General features: G+C 43.9%; 1 protein-coding gene across 1 annotated transcript in view; it reads left to right on the forward strand.

The window, feature by feature from the left end:
* Window positions 1-10879: 10879 nt before the first annotated feature.
* ZFP1 (ZFP1 zinc finger protein) overlaps window positions 10880-19321 on the forward strand; it is a 34993-nt gene continuing 26551 nt past the window's right edge. The window contains exons 1-2 of the mRNA XM_084906754.1: window positions 10880-11037; window positions 19138-19194. Coding sequence (XP_084762880.1) covers window positions 19180-19194 — 15 coding nt within the window. The 5' untranslated portion in view covers window positions 10880-11037; window positions 19138-19179. The remainder of the gene's footprint in view (window positions 11038-19137; window positions 19195-19321) is intronic.

Consider the following 19321-nt stretch of genomic DNA (forward strand, 5'->3'; position numbering starts at 1 on the left):
CCTCCCTCCCACCGGGCAGGTCCCAGGATCCTCCTGGCGAGTGATGTGGCTTCTGCTTTTGAAAGTATTTCAAGCTCAGTTTTCCTCCCAAAGCAAATTTGAAGGAGCATGTAGCTAACATTATGGTGATACATCTATTCCCTGTGTTTTCCTTCCCAATCGAATCAGGAATTCAAACATCTACTTCGGTCCTTCTCCCCAACAGCCCTTGAATAAATTCACATTTCCACTCTCGATGTGTGGCTTGTCTCAAAAAACTCCTCCATCATAGTTGGCTAGTCCAAATCACGGTTCAGTGGAAGTCCACTAACTGTATTTGGTTGATGTGTCTCATAAATCTCTTACAATCAGCAGCAGTTTCCCTCTCCCCGCCTTTTCCCATGCCATTTATTTGTTAAGGAAACTGGATCCCCTGTTCTGTAGAATTTTCCACATTCTGTTTTTAGGTGGTCGCATCTTTGTGGCATTGATTCATGTATTTCTCTAATCTTATAAACTGTTAGATCTAGATGTGGTGCTGCCCAATTTTCTGTGCTGATGGGAATCTACATCTGTGCTTCCCAGTATGATAGCTATTAGCCACCTGTAGCTAATGGTATTAGTGCTGTCTATGGTTGGGGAAGAGAGGCCAGCTAGAGAGTGTGGCAAACCCTAAAAGAACCACCATGTGGATCCCTAAGGTCTGGAGCAGGGCCATGTCATCTGCAACAAAGAGCCCTGGCCTACTACTCTGTCCTCCGTCCTGGGTAAGATGGTGAATGGGACCCCAAGACATCAGGTGGTCATGCAGGTCCAAAACAACCCATTATAGAGGCAACAGAAACAAACAAAACGGGGCACAGGCAGGGCCCGAGGGCAAAGTAAGCTGCACAAGTAGGCGGCCCAGTCCCCCCAAGTCACCCATCATTGCCTGGCCAACTCTTCTTCCTCTTCTCATACCTGTGGCCACATGGGGGAACTTTCATGGCCAGCTGATAGAGGAGGGGAAATTTCACGCTTGATTCATGAGTGGGTTGCCTCAAGATGAGGCTGTAAGCTGAAAATGGACTGATGCTGCTGTACAGCCCCGCTTAGGGGTAGTGACCCTGAAATCCTCCCGATTGGCAGAGCTCCAGGTCCTGTATCTGGTCATCCTCTTTTGTAGAAAGAAAACTGGCTTACCAGAAGAATGTATATGGCCCCATGGGCACCGGTGAATGGCTTGGCTGGTCGGCCAGAGCCTATGAGGGGAAAGATTAGAAAATTAGGGTCAAGGAGGTTGGGGAAGAGGCATGGAGTTGGAGCAATAGGTGTAGGTACAAAGTGAGATCTTTATATCTCATGTATCACATGCCAGTGCCCAGCAGAGAACACCTACCATGCAGGAGACTAAATGAAGTGGAAAGCACGATTCAGCCAGTTGTCATCGGCCAAGCTCTCTCAATAACCACCCCAGTGCTGGCATAATGGTGGTAGGGATACGGGCTAATAATGGGCCCACCCACATGGGCACCCACTCACTAAGACTGCTCTAGCTACTGCTATGCTGTGGGTCTCCCCTCCTGCCACACCGAATCCCCCACATGGTGCCATTGCTCAGGGAGACCGGCCAGTCAGGGCCTCTGGCAACAAGGTGCTTACATTCCCCTTGGGAAGAGGAATGGCTTCTCTTGGCTGAAATCCACACAACACACACGGGCAAGCTCTGCCTCTCCCGCCTACGGGGCTCGGGCTCGCCCCTCTGTCTGAAGGCTCCCTGTGTTTGATTCATCACTTTTTTTTTTTTAATATATTTTATTGATTTTTTACAGAGAGGAAGGGAGAGAGATAGAGAGCTAGAAACGTTGATGAGAGAGAAACATCAACCAGCTGCCTCTTGCACACCCCCTACCGGGGATGTGCCCGCAACCAAGATACATGCCCTTGCCCGGAATCGAACCTGGGACCTTTCAGTCCGCAGACCGACGCTCTACCACTGAGCCAAACCGGCTTCAGCTGATTCATCACTTTTTAACAAAGGAGGTGTAGTAGTGGGATTCATTACTGACCATGGGATTCACCGATCCTAAAGTCTCCCTCACCATTCAGAGCCACTCGCCTCACAGAGCAATAGAAGGAATGGCCTTTGCAAGGTGCAGCGAAGGCACCAGCTTAGAGATGCATCCAGTCAACCACAGAGCCAGAGGAGGACAACTTTTTTTTATATGGGTAAAAGATAAAGGGTGAGTATCCATATTATTTGTAAGTTTCTATTTCTATTTTATATGGGTAACAGATAAAGGGTGAGTATCCATATTGTTTGTAAGTTTCTATTATTTGTAAGACTCTCTGTCCCTCTCCCTTTCTCTCTGAAATGATGTTACACTTACAGAAAAATGGCAAAAATAGTAGAGAGGAGTTCTAGATACTCTTCCCTTAGTTTCCAGCTAATGTTGATGTCGTAGATAACCATAGCGTAAATATCAAAACTAAGGACTGGGAAGGCCCTGGCCACCAGGTAGCTCAGTTGTTTGGAACATTGTCTCAATACACCAAGGTTGTGGGTTCAATCCCTGGTCAGGGAACATACAAGAGTCAACCGATGAAGCAATAAAGTAGAACAACAAATGTCTCTCTTTCAAAATCAATAATATTTTTAAAAAAGAGTTTTAAGCCGAAACCCCTTTGGCTCAGTGGATAGAGCGTCGGCCTGTGGACTGAGGGGTCCCAGGTTCGATTCAGGTCATGAGCACACCTTGGTTGAGGGCACATCCCCATTGGGGGGGGGGGTGTAGGAGGTAGCTGATCGATGTCTCTCTCTCATCAATGTTTCTGACTCTCTGTCCCTCTCCCTTTCTCTCTGTAAAAAATCAATAAAATATATATATATTAAAAAAAAGTTTTAAAAAGAGAACTGGTAAAAAAAATAAGTGGTACAGTTAGGGAATTGGTACAATACTAAACTACAAGTTGTATTTCACCTATTTTTCCACTGACATCCTCCTTTTTGGGGGTATTTGCTTTGTCCAGGATCTAGTCCAACGCCTCACACTGCGTTTAGTTGTCTCTCCAGCAGTTTGTTTTGTTTTGTTTGTTTTTAAAAAAATATATTTTATTGATTTTTTACAAAGAGGAAGAGAGAGGGATAGAGAGTTAGAAACATCGATGAGAGAGAATCATCCATCAGCTGCCTCTTGCACACCCCCTACTGGGGATGTGCCCGCAACCAAGGTACATGCCCTTGACCGGAATCGAACCTGGGACCTTTCAGTCCCCAAGCCAATGCTCTATCCACTGAGCCAAACCGGTTTCGGCTCTCTCCAGCAGTTTGCAACAGTTCCTCAGGCTTTCCTTTGTCTCTCTGACCTTGATATTTTCTTTTTTGTTGATTTCCACTTGAGAATATTTTTTTCCATTGATTTTTTAGAGAGAGTAGAAGCAAAGGGGGGATACACACACAGAGAGAGAAACAATGATGTAAGAGAGACACACTGATTGGTTACCTCCTGTACATGCCCCGACCAGGCCCAGGTATGGAGACTACAACCGAGGTACGTATGTGCTCTTGACCGGAATTGAATCTGTGACCCTTCAGTCCACAGGCCGATGCTCTAACCCAGGTGTCGGCAACCTGCGGCTCCGGAGCCGCATGCGGCTCTTTTGAAGCTTTGCTGCGGCCAGGGAGCTGTATCACTTACCTCCACCGCCTCCTGCGCTCCCTCCCGGAGCTCTGTGTGGCAGGTTGCCGGTGACATAGCGTCTCTAGGCAACCACAGCTTCCCTGTCCTGGCCCAGCCTCCTCCCTCACATCACAGTGTGTGATGTCACTGAGGGCACACTGATCATGCACCTCTGAGCTGGGGTGGAGGAGACTGCTGCGAGGAGAAAGAGAGGTGCTGACAGAGGGGACACTGAAAAATAATAATAATAAAAAAGCAATAAAGAGAAAAAAGGGAGAAGGAAAAAGAAGAGGACAGAGAGGACTGGAGAAAGAGAGGGCTTTGCAGTGTGACTGTCACTGGGAGTCGGGCCTGTACAGTGAGTGGAAAGCATATATTCTGACAACCTGCTCCACAACAAGGTCCGGTGGCTGTCCAGAGGTGAGGTGCTAAAACGCTTTGTCTCATCTTTGGAAGAAGGAAAAACTTTCCTGGCCAGCAAAGAGCTCACCTTTCCTGAGCTGGAACAACCAGAGTGGCTGGAAAAATTACATTTTATGGTAGACATGACAGCACATCTAATCACACTAAATACAACCCTTCAGGGGAAAGGAGGCACAGCCCTGCACATGCTGGAGGAGGTTTTGGCATTCGAGCGCAAGTTGACAGTGTTTGTCAAAGATTTACAGAGAGGTACACTGTCTCACTTTCCCTCTTTGAGAGAGTTCAAACAAAGTCATGATACGATAAATTTGGAATATTTGAAGTCTGCAATCACCACAATGCAAAGTTCATTTGGGAAACGATTCTGTGAGTTCAGAGAGGAAAAAACCACATTATCCTTCCCTGTCACTCCCCTGGCGATCGATCCATCCCTATTGAATTTGACTGCATTTGCAGGTGTAAGTCTACCTGATCTTGAGATGGAACTGGCCGATATAGCCGACAAAGATATATAGGTGTCCAAGTTCAAATGCTTGGCCGCTACTCTTGAGGATGTTGCCTGTCAGAAGGCCATTCTGGCTCAGAATCATAAATGGAGTGATATTGAAAACCTTCCCAAACAGAACAAACTTGTATTCAAAACATGGAATGCCATCCCCAACACTTATATAAACATGAAAAAGTATGCATTTGGAGTCCTGTCGATCTTTGGCTCCACATATGTATGTGAGCAGGTCTTCTCCAACATGAACTATATTAAAAACAAACATCGATTACACCTCACAGATGACAACTTGCAAGCCTGTGTGAAAATAAAGGTAACGTCTTACAGCCCTGATGTGCAGACACTGTGCACTGAGGTTCAGGAGCAAAAATCCCATTAACCAGGTAAATTAAATATTTTAATTAGCTATTAATTTGCAAAAATATATTTTACATTGTTAAGTGAAAAAATCCTTTTTTTTCTTCAGATTGACAGCTAACTGCACGATCCGGTATATAGCATTAAGGTAAGAAACAATATATGCAGTGTTATATTTGTTTTAAATGTCGCAATGGTTTTGCAGCTCCCAGGTTTTTTTTTTCCTTTGAAAACAGGTCCAAGTGGCTCTTTATGTCTTAAAGGTTGCCGACCCCTGCTCTAACCACTGAGAAAATTAGCGAGGGCCTGACCTTGACATCTTCAGTAATAACGGTTCCTTTATAGAATGTTCCTCAGTTTGGGTTGTCCCGTGTTTTCTCAAGAGATTGGGGCCTTTGGTAAGAATACCAAAGAACTGACGTGTCCTTCTCTGTGCATCGTATCAGTAGGATAAGAGTTGGTGTGTCTTTAACCTTGACCACTTAGTTTAAGTGATATTTTTGGGGATTCTGCACTGTCTGGTTACTGTTTTCCTCTTTGGATTTAATAAATTTATTGGGGGAGATTCTTTAAGATTGTGTCCAAAGCCAGTCACCAGGCCAGCCTCAACTGAAGAGATGGGGAAAGAGATGGCACCTTCTGTTAAGAAAACCTGCAAAGTCACGTTGCAGAGGGCGTGGAGGCAGGTGGGGCCACTTCTTTTTCGTAATCAACTCCAAATCCCACTGATACCAAGTACTTCTGATACAGGAATAAGTCCCCTTCGTGCTGTTTGGCAAAGGCGACCCAACCGTTGTACACAAAGAAATGATTGTGTATAAGGGAGGAGGAGATCATTATTTCCTCCATGTTCTTCATCAGGATGACTTTCTAGAAAAACAAAACACAAAACCAGTTTCTCATGGCATAAAAAAAAAAAAGCACCGAAGCTCATTATGCAGTAAAAGGGTTGACTAAGCAGGCCTGGACTATCTAAACCCTGTACCTTGTGAAGAAAGGGTCAGCTGTTGCCAAGCTCTTGGGAGGTATCTCTAAGCTCTTGCGGTATCCTGCCTGATAAGAGTGTCTTTCTTTACCCGGAGGCCTTGGGCCAGCCAGACAGTCTGTGCTAACAGTGTGATTTATCCTGGGCACCTTGGGCCACATGGTATATCAGCTTGATCTCTGCTGGGTCTGGAAACTAAGATCCGCTGTAGAGGCAGCCAGACACACCGGTGTGACCAAACCCTAATAAAATCCCTGGACACCGAGGCTCTGGTGAGCATCTGGTTTGCAACACTTCCTATGTGCTGTCACATGTAATCGAAGGGAGAGCTAAGTGCAGCCTGCACGACTCCACTGAGAGAGGACAACTGGAATCTTGTTCTGGTGCCTCCAGGATCCTGACTTTTGTGCCTTTTTCCTCTGTGATTTTAGTCTGTGTCGTTTCACTGCAGGCAACTGTAACCAGGAGCATTAACTGCTTGCTGAACTCTCCGAGTCCTTCTAGACCTGCAGGGGTAAGTAACGTCTCACGAGCTTGCGACATCATTTGGTCTGGCCCTGCCAAGGCATGAGGGATGAGTTAATTAAATGTTTGATCAAACATAGCAGGCTAATTTTTAACCTGATAATTTTGTATGGCCCGTGAAAAAAGTTATAAATATCCAAATGGCCCTAGGCAGACAAAAAGGTTCCCAGAGGGACACCTGGACACAGTCACATTATCATTTTGAAACCATAAATAGATTATCTTTGTCTAAAACTTGTTATTTTATTTCATGTTTTTATTGATCTTTAGAGAGAGAGGAAATGAGAAGGATAGAGAGATAGAAACATCCATGAGAAACATCCATCAGCTGCCTCCTGCATGGCCCCTACTGGGGATCAGGCCCATTACCCAGGCATGTGTCCTGATTGGCAACCAAACTAGTGACCTCTTGGTTCAGGGGTTGAGGCTGAACCACTGAGCCACACTGGCTGGGCAGAATTAAAACTTGTTGACTTCTCCAGGCTTTAGTTCTTTCCATCTGTAAACAGGTATTTGGACTAACAGATCCCTGATTCTTTTTATCTCTGGGTCTGCACATAAAATGTGGGAAGCTATGGTTCAACTGCTTCATTTTCTAATAGTACTTCGCCTGATAATAGTTATGTCTGTCCTGACCTACGAGAAGCTACCTATAAATCCTCTATAAAAACAATACTCACAATACTAGAACTTATTCAGAATGGCGACGCCTCTTTTCCTTCTCGATGTGAATAAATAGGATAATCTTTAGGTGTTTCTCCACAAGGAGGGGATAGGGCAAGGAACTAGCTGGAGTTCTTTGCATCCCTAAGACCTGGCCAGCAGGAGAGAGGGACTGAAGGGGCAGCTACCTACTCTGGCACTCTGCAGGGGCACACCTGTTTCACTCACCTGGGCAGCACTGAAGAATTTGGTGATGCTGGTACTGCCCATTCCAGCAGGATGCAGGATGCATGGGCAGCACTTGTTATCCTCAGGTGGACGGGACCACAGGATTGGGTGATACTGGTAGTAGCTGGATTTTAAGCATCATCAGGTCATTCATCCATTTATCTATGCCAAGCACGGTGCTGGGAAGGCAGAGATAAATGAGGACGACAGTACTCATATGCCCAGAGGCTCCTTTCTAAGTCATTGGCCGTGTAAGAATCCTTCATTCATCAAGAAGAAAGATGGACTTGTCAAATGCTCAGTAAAATAACTGGATTTTGCAAGTTTAGGCTGCTTCATTCCCAAGTTAACTTACATCAAAAATAAAGGAAAGAACCGAGACTGATTTGGTTCAGTGGATAGAGCATCGGCTTGGGGACTGAAGGGTCCCGGGTTCGATTTCGGTCAAGGGCATGTACCTTGGTTGCGGGCACATCCCCAGTAGGGGGTGTGCAAGAGGCAGCTGATCGATGACTCTCTCTCATCGATGTTTCTAACTCTCTATCTCTCTCCCTTCCTCTCTGTACAAAATCAATAAAATATATTTTAAAAAAATAAAGGAAAGAGCATGAGATATTCACTTTGCTCCATATCAGGATAATTGTTGCAGGCTTCCTGCTTTGTAATTTTGCCATGAGAACAATAGACCGAAGGCCACTTGTGAGAGCCCAAGTGAGGAGGGGAAAGCTGTGATTATGTATCATTCCTTCCCATCATCTCAGGTATAGAAGGAGGAGGCAGGTCCACTTGCTGTGAGGAATTGGTGCTTCGACGGAGTGATGTTCTCAGACATTGGAAATAATCCAAGGAAAGGAACATCTGCCGATAGGGATCTGATTATCGATCCTAATACCAGATGATTGGGTCTTGGCTCAACCTTATCTGTTCAGTAAAAGACTTCTCTGTTCACTCTGTTAAAAAATGCACCACCACGACTGGCTGCCAGCACTCCTGATATAAACTTTTTAGCTGTGAATGCCCACCTGACATGCTGTGTTTCACTTAGTGCTTACTGCCTGTCCTCCCAATTGGAATGTAAGCTCCCAAGGCGCTCCCAGCTTTGCTCTAGCCTAGTGTCTGCTATTCAGAGGATGCCTGGCAATCTTGATTGCAGGAATGCTGAATAAAAGAGTAGGAACTAAAAACGTGGGGGGGAGCCTTAGGCAGTTTTGCTCAGTGGATAGAGCATCGGCCTGTGGACTGAAGGGTCCCAGGTCGATTCTGGTCAAGGGCACGTGCCAGGGTTGTGGGCTCAATCCCCAGTGTGGGGTGTGCAGGAGGAATCTGATCAATGATCCACATCATTGATGTTCCTATCTCTCTCTCCCTTTCTGAAATCAATAAAAATATATTTTTAAAAACAACAAACATACACCTGGAGGAAAAACCTGAACCCATCACTCAATAACTTAAAAAAAAGAAAAGAACCATTATAAGACCTGGCAAGGAGTGAGGAATCACTGCTAAAATTTGGCCAAAATTTCTTAAACATTGACCTTCTCAAGTTCAGAGTCCAGATGAAAGAACAGAAATTGATCATTAAAATTTAAGGTCATCAGGAAAATCCAGATTGCTTGGAAATACTTCAGAATAAATAACCCAGTGTTTTCAGCATGTAAGTGGCAAAGGAAAAAAAAAAATGGAAGGTTGATTCTATGTATTAAAAAACATCAATCCCAGGATATGGACTCATTTGGATCTTGAGTTTTAAAAGTTTGAAGATCTCAGCTGGCGTGGTTCAGTGAAAATCAATATATGAACCAGAGGTCACGGTTCCATTCCCTGTCAGGGCACATGCCCAGGTTGCGGGCTCAAGCCCCAGTGTGGGGCATGCAGGAGGCAGCTGATCACTGATTGTCTCTCATCATTGACGTTTCTATCTCTCCCTATTCCTTCTCTGAAATCAATTAAAAAAATATATATATATATATGTATATATATTTTAAACTTTAAAAATTTGAAGAAATGTATAATGTCTTTGAAAAGAATTTGGAATTACGAACACCAAATAACTATTTGAATACTATTAAGTACACATTGTTAATTTCTTAGGTGTGATAATGGCGTAGAGTGATTGTGCTTTAAGTGTGATCTGAAGACCCCTGGGTTTTTCCAAGACACTTGCAGGGGATCCAGGAAGTCAATATTATTTAATAATCATAACAATACCTACACATTATTTCCCAATTTCATTGACTCAGCATTTGCACTAATGGTGCAAGAGCAGTTGGTGGAGGACCCCGCTGTTCCCACAGCAGGATTCCAGATAGTGGCAGCAAAGGGACCTAGCAGTCATTGCACTCTGCACTCTCACGCAATTGCAGAAAGAAATGTTTCATTTAACTAACTTAATGAAACAGTAAGAATTGCTAATTGTATTACTAAGTCTCAACCTTTGAGTGCATGTAATTTAATGTTTTAATATTTTTATTGATTTTAGAGAGGGAGAGGGAGACATAGAAACATCAATGATGAGAGAAAATTATTGATCAGCTGCCTCCTGCACGCAATACACTGTAGATCAAGCTTGCAACCCAGGCATGTGCCTGATCTGGAATTGAAGGATGAATGGATAAATTATAGTACATCTAGACAATGGGATATTGTTCAGTGCTAAGAAGAAATGAGCTGTCAAGCCTTCAATTCATATATTGTACTAAGTAAAGAAGTCAATCTGAAAAGACTACATACTGTATGATTCCAACTATTTAACATTCTGGAAAAGGCAAAAACTGTGAAGAAAATAGATTAGCCAAGGGCTCAGGGAGAAAGAGGGAGAAATGAACAGATGGAGCACAGGGGATTTTTAGGGCAGTGAAACTATTCTGATACTGTAGTGGTGGATACATGTCATTTCATATGTATCAAAACCCACAGAATATATAACCCCAACAGTAGACCCTAATGTAGACTATTGACTTTGGGTGAAGTGTCAGTATACATTGGATTGTAACAAATGTTCCACTCTAGTAGGGGATGTTAATAGTGGAGGCGGCTATAGATGTGTGGAGAAAGGTGGTATCTGGGAACTTTTTGTACCTTCCCCCTCCCCCCCCCCCCCCCGCCCCCTCAATTTTACTGTGAACCTAAAACTAAACAAAGTAAAAAAGCTAATTGCAGCACACAGTAGCTTTATGGCCGATGCTATTTTAAAGGTGTGAATTTAACACAGTTATCTTTGAAAAGTGAGATTATGGGTATTTGCTTCCTCCCCCCCCCCCTTTTATTTTATACATAGATTCTATTTCATTCACAGATATAAATTACCTGTGTAACCTTTAAAAGGCAGGTTTTTGTATTGGGGGGAGGTAGTGATTGTAACTCACAACCTGACCTGGAGGAAATGAACACTCCACGCCAAAGGATTCAGCAGCTCATTCCAACGGGCTAACCCGGGCGAAGACTTTCCCGCGAGTCCCTCGCTAGAGCATGGCCCCGCGGGCTTATGGGAAATGTAGTCCCGACGATCGCTGGACCGGTCCTCGGGAGGACCCTGGGATGGCTAGCAGCCCCTGCCTCTGCGCATGCGCGAGGCTGGGAGCGCACCGGCGGCCACCCTTCCCCCACCGCCAGCCGCGCGTGAGTGACAGGGCCCTGGGTCTCCACGCCTCTTCGCCGCCCCGCGCTGTGACCGGGCCTGTCACGGAGCCACGAGTGGACACCGGCCCCTCTAGGTATGAGGGAGTCTGACCGGCAGCTCCTTGGAGTCCTGGGGACCGAGAGGACGGAGATGAGGCGTGGGCTCGTGCCCCCGCGGGCGGGCTGGGAGCTCAAACTTCGGCCACGCGCTGGAGGCGGTGACCCCTGGGGCGGCGTCGGGGGCCGCCCGGCGCGCGCTCCTCGGCGCGGGGTGGGCAGGGCTCGCCGCTGCCGCCGCCGGGCCGGACGTGTGGGGGCAGGGACGGTGGAGGGGGAGGGTGGCCGCGAGGCTGGCCTTCCTTCCTCCCCTTTGTCCAGAGAGGCGCCTCGGGCCGCGGCGAGGGTCCGGCGAGCGGGCGGGCGGGCGGGAGTCCGGAAGTCCGGCGGGACGCGCGTGGCCGGGGGCGGGGCCGGACACACCTGGCGGCGCTCACGTGCCACGTGCCGCGTCCCGGGCCTCGCGGGCGGTGGGAGAATTGAAAGCGCCTGCGAGGTGCCTGGTGCACTGGGCGAGCCGCCGCAGGAGAGCTCGGCCGCCTTGCAGGATCCTCTCCAGCTAGGAGTTCACCCTGCCCTCGCCCCTGCCCCTGCCCCTGCCCCTGCCCCTGCCCCTGCCCCTGCCCCTGCCCCTGCCCCTGCCCCTGCCCCTGCCCCTGCCCCGGGGCTTCACTAGCATCCGGGGCTCCGCCGAAGGAATGTATCCGCTCAGAGGGGGAAGTGGTTTGCGCATCTCCCACGGCCAGCTGGTGCTGATGTAGGTGGCAAATCCCTTCCTTTGCCTCTGGACACTGCTCGCTGGCAGATTTTTGCCATGCAGGCGTTCTCAATGTCTCTCCAGTTGAATTTGCTGCTCTTGCCTTTTATGGCACCCAAAGCCTTCACTAGTTTTGGGGTTATACAAGTTTTCTGATGATTCCCAGGGGTCCTTTAGAACACTGTGGGTGGTTGTTGTTGTTTTTAATTGGCGGTACACTTATTGTGATCCCGGTAATGGTTACATTAAATTTGGGGAATGTACACCTTGATGATGTTGGGTCTTACTGTTGACCTTCCCCATTTGTTCAAGTCCCCTTTTATTTTTACCCCACCCGCTTGAAGTATTTTAAATTTTTTATAAATAATTGCGTTTTTCTTATTACGTAGTTATTTCAACGCTGTTGCAGATGGAATTTTTCGATTATTTTATCTTTTTCGATATTTGCTATTTCCCATTTTTTAAAGTTTGTGCATTTGAGATTTGTCCCTTTTTGTCCTCCATTAGCGGAGCCCTATTTCCCTATTTTTCTGTTTTATCCACGTAAGAAACATTCAAACCTGTAGATAACTTTTGTGAGTTTATTTAAGCCGAACTGTCTATAATTGCCAGGAAGCAAAAATCTCTACAGATTGAGAAAATGCTCCAGAGAATGGCAGTTTTGCATCTTATTTTATACTGGGTTTGGATAAAAAGTAAAATGATAAACATCTTTTAAAGAGGGTACAGGATAGTTAACAGTCAACAATGAACAGAATAACAATAACAGTGAGAGGATTCTTGGTCTTAGCCTTGGTGCATTGGTTGTGCCCTGACAGGTCTGGGTAAAGGGAGGTATAAAAAAGAAAGAAAGCCCTAGCTGGTTTGGCTCAGCGGTTAGCGCATCAGCCTGTGGACTGAGGGGTTCCCAGGTTTGATTCAGGTCAAGGGCACATGCCCAGGTTGCGGGCTGGATCCCCAATAGGGGGCGTGCAGGAGGCAGCCAATCAATGATTCTCTCTCATCATTGATATTTCTGTCTCTCCCCTCTCCCTTCCTCTCTGAAATCAATAAAAATATATTAAAAGAAAAAGGGAGGTTACCTTAACATTCCAAAGGTATGTTATAGTAGATGCTAAAAGACAATAGACAGGTTTAATTAAGGTAAAGATTGACTTTTGTCAGGGAAGATTCTAGAGAACATGACTACCATTTATTTATTTATTTATTTATGAAAAATATTTTATTGATTTTCCACAGAGTCCTCTCTGTGGAAGAGGGATAGAGAGCTAGAAATGTCGATGAGAGAGAAACATCAACCAGCTGCCTCCCTACCGGGGATGTGCCCGCAACCAACGTACATGCCCGTGGCTGGAATCGAACCCTGGACCTCTCGGTCTACTGAGCCAAACTGGTTTCGGCATGACTATCTTTTAGAAACTCCTTTTAGTTAAAAAATATATATATATTTAAAATATATTTTTATTGATTTCAGAGAGGAAGGAGAGGGAGAGAGAGGGAACATCAATGATGGGATAGAATTACTGATTGGCGGCCTACTGCACACCCTCTCCCCTCCCCACCCCCCCACTGGGGATGGAGCCTGCAACCCGGGCATGTGCCCTTGAAGGGAATCGAACCGGGACCCTTTAGTCCTCAGACCAAGGCTCTATCGAATGAACCCAACTGGTTTGGGCAGTAATATTTTTAAATAACCAGCTTTGGTTTCATTGAATTTCCCTATTTTTCTGTTTTCAGTGTCATTGATTTCTGCTCTTTATTATTTCCTTCCTTATACTTGCTTTGGGTTAAGTTTGCCTTTTTTTTTTCTTTCTTTTTCTTAAGGTGGAAGCTGAGGTCACTGAAACCTTTTTTCTTATAGAAATAGTTTAATGCTATAACTGTCCCTCTGAATACTGCTGTAGCTACATCTCAAATTTTTATATATTGTTTTCCTTTCTCTGTGTGTTTTTTTAAACATCCCTTATGATTGTCTTTTTGACTTAGAAGTCTGTTTAATTTCTAAGTATTTGGGGATTTTCCAAATCTCTTTCTATTAATGATTTCTATAATACTTTAATTCTGTTTTTTAAAAAATATACTCTCAAATTTCAATTCTTTAAAACTTGTTGAGGTTGGCCCCAGCTGGGTAGCTCAGTTGGTTAGAGCATCATCCTCATATATGCCAAAATTGGGGGTATGATTTCCAGCCAGGGCACATATAAAAGTTAAGCAATGAATGCATAAATAAATGGAACAACAAATTGATCTCTCTCTCTCTCTCTCTCTCTCTCTCTCTGTCTCTCTGTCTCTCTGTCTCTCCCTCCCCCCCCCCTATTCCCCCCCCCCTAAAAATCAATCATTAAATTAATTTTTAAAAACTTTGAGGTTTGTTTTATGGTCAAGAATATGATTTATTTTGGTGATTGTTTCATATGTACTTTAATGACTATTGTACTGTGAGTGGAGTCTTCTAGAAATAATACTGAATGGGTTAGGGTAGTTGATACTGTGGTTCAGTTCTTCTGTATCCTTAGTGGTTTTCTATCTGTTCTGTCACTGAAGAATAAGTATTGACTAGTCTATCTATAATTATGGATTTATCAATTTTTCCTTTTTTTAATCATTTCTTCTTGTGTTTTGAAGTTCTTTAGTTAGGTACATATACTTTTAGGATTATTCTGTATTAGTGGTGATTTGCCACATTTATTATTATTTGTCCCTCATAATATTCCTTCTGAAATTTATTCTGTCTGGTATTTGTGTAATCATTACAGCTTTTTTTCTTTGTGTCTGCAAAGTATATCTTTTTTGATCCTTTTACTTTTTTTTTTTTAAATATATTTATTGATTTTTTTACAGAGAGGAAGGGAGAGGGATAGAAAGTTAGAAACATCGATGAGAGAGCAACATCGATCAGCCGCCTCCTGCACACCCCCCACTGGGTGTGTGCCCGCAACCAAAGTACATGCCCTTGGCTGGAATCGAACCTGGGACCCTTGAGTCCGCAGACCGACGCTCTGTCCATTGAGCCAAACCAGTTTCGGCGATCCTTTTACTTTTGACCTAGTTATATTTTTATATTTAAAACAGTCTGCTTATATACAGCACATAATTTGGCATCGCTTTTTTAAATTAAATCTTTATTCAGATTATTACAGTTGTTCCTCTTTTTTCCCCCCATAGCTCCCCTCCACCAAGTTTCCCCCCCCCCCAGCCCCTACTCCCTCCCCCCCACTGTCCTCATCCATAGGTGTATGATTTTTTAAAAATATATTTAATTGATTTTTTTGCAGAGAGGAAGGGAGAGGGATAGAGAGTTAGAAACATCGCTGAGAGAGAAACATCCATCAGTTGCATCCTGCATACCTCCTACTGGAGATGTGCCTGCAACCAAACTACATGCCCTTGACCATAATTGAACCTGGGACCTTTCAGTCTGCAGGCCAACGCTCTATCCACTGAGCCAAACCAATTAGGGCATAGGTTTATGATTTTTGTCCAGTCTCTTCCCACAACCCCCACACCCTTTTTCCCTAACCCCCAGGATTGTAGTCCACTCCCTTTTTATGCCCCTGATTATTCACCAGATTATTCTGTTCATCAGATTTTTTATTCACTTGATTTTTAGATTCACTTGTTGATAGATATGTATTTATTGTTCATAATTTTTATCTTTACCTTTTTCTTCTAGAATACCTTTTAGCATTTCATATAATACTGGTTTGGTGTTGATGAACTCCTTTAGCTTTTTCTTATCTGTGAAGCTCTTTATCTGACCTTCAATTCTGAATGATAACTTCGCTGGATAGAGTAATCTTAGTTGTAGGTTCTTGCTATTCATCACTTTGAATATTTCTTGCCACTCCCGTCTGGCCTGTGTAGTTTCTGTTGAGAAATCAGCTGACAATCATATGGATACTCGCTTGTAGGTAACTTTTTCTCTTACTGCTTTTAATATTCTCTCTTTGTCTTTTGCTCTTGGCATTTTAATTATGATGTGTCTTGGTGTGGTTCTCTTTGGATTCCTTTTGTTTGGGGTTCTGTGCGCTTCCTGGACTTGTAAGTCTATTTATTTCACCAGGTGGGGGAAGTTTTCAGTCATTATTTCTTCAAATAGGTTTTCAGTATCTTGCTCTCTCTCTTCTTCTGACACCCCCATAATTCTGATGTTGGTTCGCTTGAAGTTGTCCCAGAGGCTCCTTACACTATCTTCATATTTTTGGATTCTATTTCTTTTTGCTTTTTTGGTTTCTTTGTATTTTAAATCTTTGACTTGATTCTTGTGATCCTCTAGTCTGCTGTTGGATCTTTGTATATTATTCTTTATTTCAGTCAGTGTATGTTTAATTTCTAGTTGGTCCTTTTTCATATCCTTGAGGGTCTCACTAAATTTATTGGTCTTTTCTAGAAAATTCTTGAAAAACCTTATAACCGTGGTTTTGAACTCTATATCTAGTCATTTGCTTTCCTCCATTTCTGTCATTTGTGACCTGTTTCTTTGTCTCTGCATTTTGGCTGCTTCCCTGAGGTGATAGAGTGGCTTTGTGTGCTAGATGTCCTATAGGGCCCAGTGGCTCAGCCTCCCCAATTACATGAGGTGGACATTCTTGGTGCACCCCTTTGTGGACTGTGTGCACAGTCTTGTTGTAGTTAAGCCTTGATTGTTGTTGGTATCACTGGGAGGAATTGACCTCCAGGCCAATTGGCTGTGAGGATCAGCTGTGTCTATGATGGGAGAACTTCTGTGCTGGAGACACCCTTATGAGGCAAGACTTGCTTCAGTGGGGCTTTGGTGCTCACTGAGTCTACCTCCTGAGTGTGTCCCTTATGGATCTGAGAAGTTGTATCTAGATGATCCTACTCTGACCCCTGGGTACACTGGCTCTCAGATCTCCAATGAGGTGCTAATTTAGCCTCTGCCTGAGGGCATGCAGCAGGAGCTATGGAGAGATCTGCAGATTCCTCTTCTTTGTTTGGGTTTTGGAGATGCCCAGATGAGGCCCAGTTGTGAAGCAATGCAAGCTGCTTTGGGGCCTTGGACCTTCTTTTGGATGTTCTGGGTCTCTCTGACTCAGCTGCAGTTTGTTAGGTTATTTTAGATTTCAAAGGATCAGGCCAGTAGTTGGCAAACTCATTAGTCAATAGATCCAAATATCAACAATATGATTGAAATTTGAGAGCCATATTTTTGAAACTTAAACTATATTGGTTGGTACATTGTTATTAACTTAATTAGGGTACTCCTAAACTGGCCTTTGCTAAAAAACTCAAGGAGCCAAAGAGCTGCATGTGGCTTGCGAGCTGCAGTTTGCCGACCACCGGATCAAGCCATCCATATGCAAAAGCCTCTGTGCACAGCTGGGATGGGTCAGAGTCTCAGGGTGGAGCAAACAGCAATGGCTTCCCGTCAGCCTTGCCCTAAGAGGCCCCCGGGTCTCAGTGTCCCTCGGTAATCACTGCAAGCACCTCTGAGAGAAAGCCGCCCTTGTGTTCCAGCCAGTTTCTCCCCATATGAGTCTGGGTCCCCAAAGTCTCTCCCAGAACTGGAGTTCAGAGCAGTCAGGACCTTGTGTCTCCCTCCCGATTGAAAAAGCCAGCCGCGTACTCAGACGGTAGCCCGCTCTGCCCACGCGCCTCTATACCTCTGCACTTTACTTCCGCACCTTCTCTGAGTCTCTGTGCTTTTCTCTTCCCTTCTAGTTGTAGAATTTCCACTCAGCCAGCCTTCCTGTGGTTCTGGATGATGTCCGTTTTGTCTTTCAGTTGTAGTTTTGAAGTGGTTGTGCGAGGCAGCGAATTCAGGTGTTTACCTATGCCGCCATCTTGGTTTCTCCTGGCATTGTTTTTTTTATTGATATCCTTTGTCATTTAATTGGTGTGTTTATACCAGTTTAATCCAGTTGTTGCTGGATTAAAATCAGCCATCTTGCTAGTTTTTTTCTACTTGTCCCATCTGATCTTTGCTCTTATTTTCCTCTTTTTCTGACTGCTTTTGGATTTTGTGACTACTTTTTATGATCTCACTTTTTTCTCGCCATCTGCTTATCATTTATACTGCTTTAAAATTTTGTTTCTGTTGTAATCACAGTGGACCTTAAATAATATTATATTATGCTGTGTAATGTAAGATCCTTAAAATAGTACACTCCCAATTCATTACTTCACTCTTTGTGCTATTATTTATCTTTATTTTTAACCATTGATGAGATCTTTATTTCCTTGTGTAGATCCAGGTTTTTGTCTGGTATCATATTCCTTCTATCTGAAGAACTTATTTAAATAAAATATATCTTATAGTACAGATCTATTGTAATGAATTCTGTTTTTGCTTATTTAAAAAGGATTTTATATCTTTTTTATTTTGAAAGGTATATTGCTAGGTATAGAATTCTGGTTGATAGATTTTTTAAAAAGCACATTAAAGATGTCAGTGCATTGTCTTCTGACTTGTATATTTTCTGATTAAAATGGCTGTGATTATTTCTTTCTCTGTATATAGTATGCTTATTTTTCTTCTGGCTGCTTTCATGACTTCCTCTTTGATTTTGGTTTTTAGTGGTCTGACTATGATGTATCTTTGTGTGTTTTTGCTTTTTTGTGTGTTTTTCTTTTATTTTTTATTTATTTATTTATTTATTTATTTTTACAGAGAGGAAGGGAGAGGAATAGAGAGTTAGAAACATTGATGAGAGAGAAACAGCCATCACCTGCCTCCTGTACACCCCTTACTGGGAATGTGCCCGCAACCAAGGTACATGCCCTTGACCAGAATCAAACCTGGGACCCTTCAGTCTGCAGGCCGATGCTCTATCCACTGAGCCAAACCGGTTTTGGCACCTATTAAAGCTTTTAATATATGAGTTATATTTGTTTTAAATTCCCTGTCTATATTTATTAGTTGAGGTTTCTGTTGATTACTTTTTTTCTTGATAGTGGATGTTTTTACTCATGCCTTTACAGGTGTGTCATAATGTGTGATTGAAGGTGGGGATGCTGCCAGTACGATCCTTTCTGCCCCCTTTTGGTTTTTATATATATTTGTATTGATTTCAGAGAGGAAGGGGGGAGGGAGGAGAGAGAGAGAGAGAGAGGAGAGAATCATTAATCGGCTGCCTCTAGGAATCTAACCTAGATTTCCTGGTTCAGAGAGAGAGAGAGAGAGAGAGAGAGGAGAGAATCATTAATCGGCTGCCTCTAGGAATCTAACCTAGATTTCCTGGTTCATAAGTAGACATTCAACCACTGAGCCACACCAGTCAGGCCTTTCTTCCCCTTTTTGAAGAGGCAAAGTGACTATCCCAGGAGGTGGTGTTTTCCCAGGAGATGTGCAGGGATTTCTTGGAGTTCTGAAGCAGGTCATAGCTTTAATAACAATACCTTCCTTTTTGCTTTATTCCAGGTCTGCCTTTATATCTGTGCCTTTACCTAAAAGCTACCGAAAATGAACAAATCCCAGGTGAGTTGTTTATTCCCAATTTTGTTTTTTAGTACATTTGAGGAAGTTTATTAGGATTCAGAATATGAAACAGAGAAGTATAGATAAGTGAAATGCAAGGAAAACAGAGTAAATATAATATCAGCAG

Source organism: Pipistrellus hanaki, assembly GCF_964339955.1.
Source record: "Pipistrellus hanaki genome assembly, chromosome: 15".
NCBI lineage: Eukaryota > Metazoa > Chordata > Mammalia > Chiroptera > Vespertilionidae > Pipistrellus > Pipistrellus hanaki.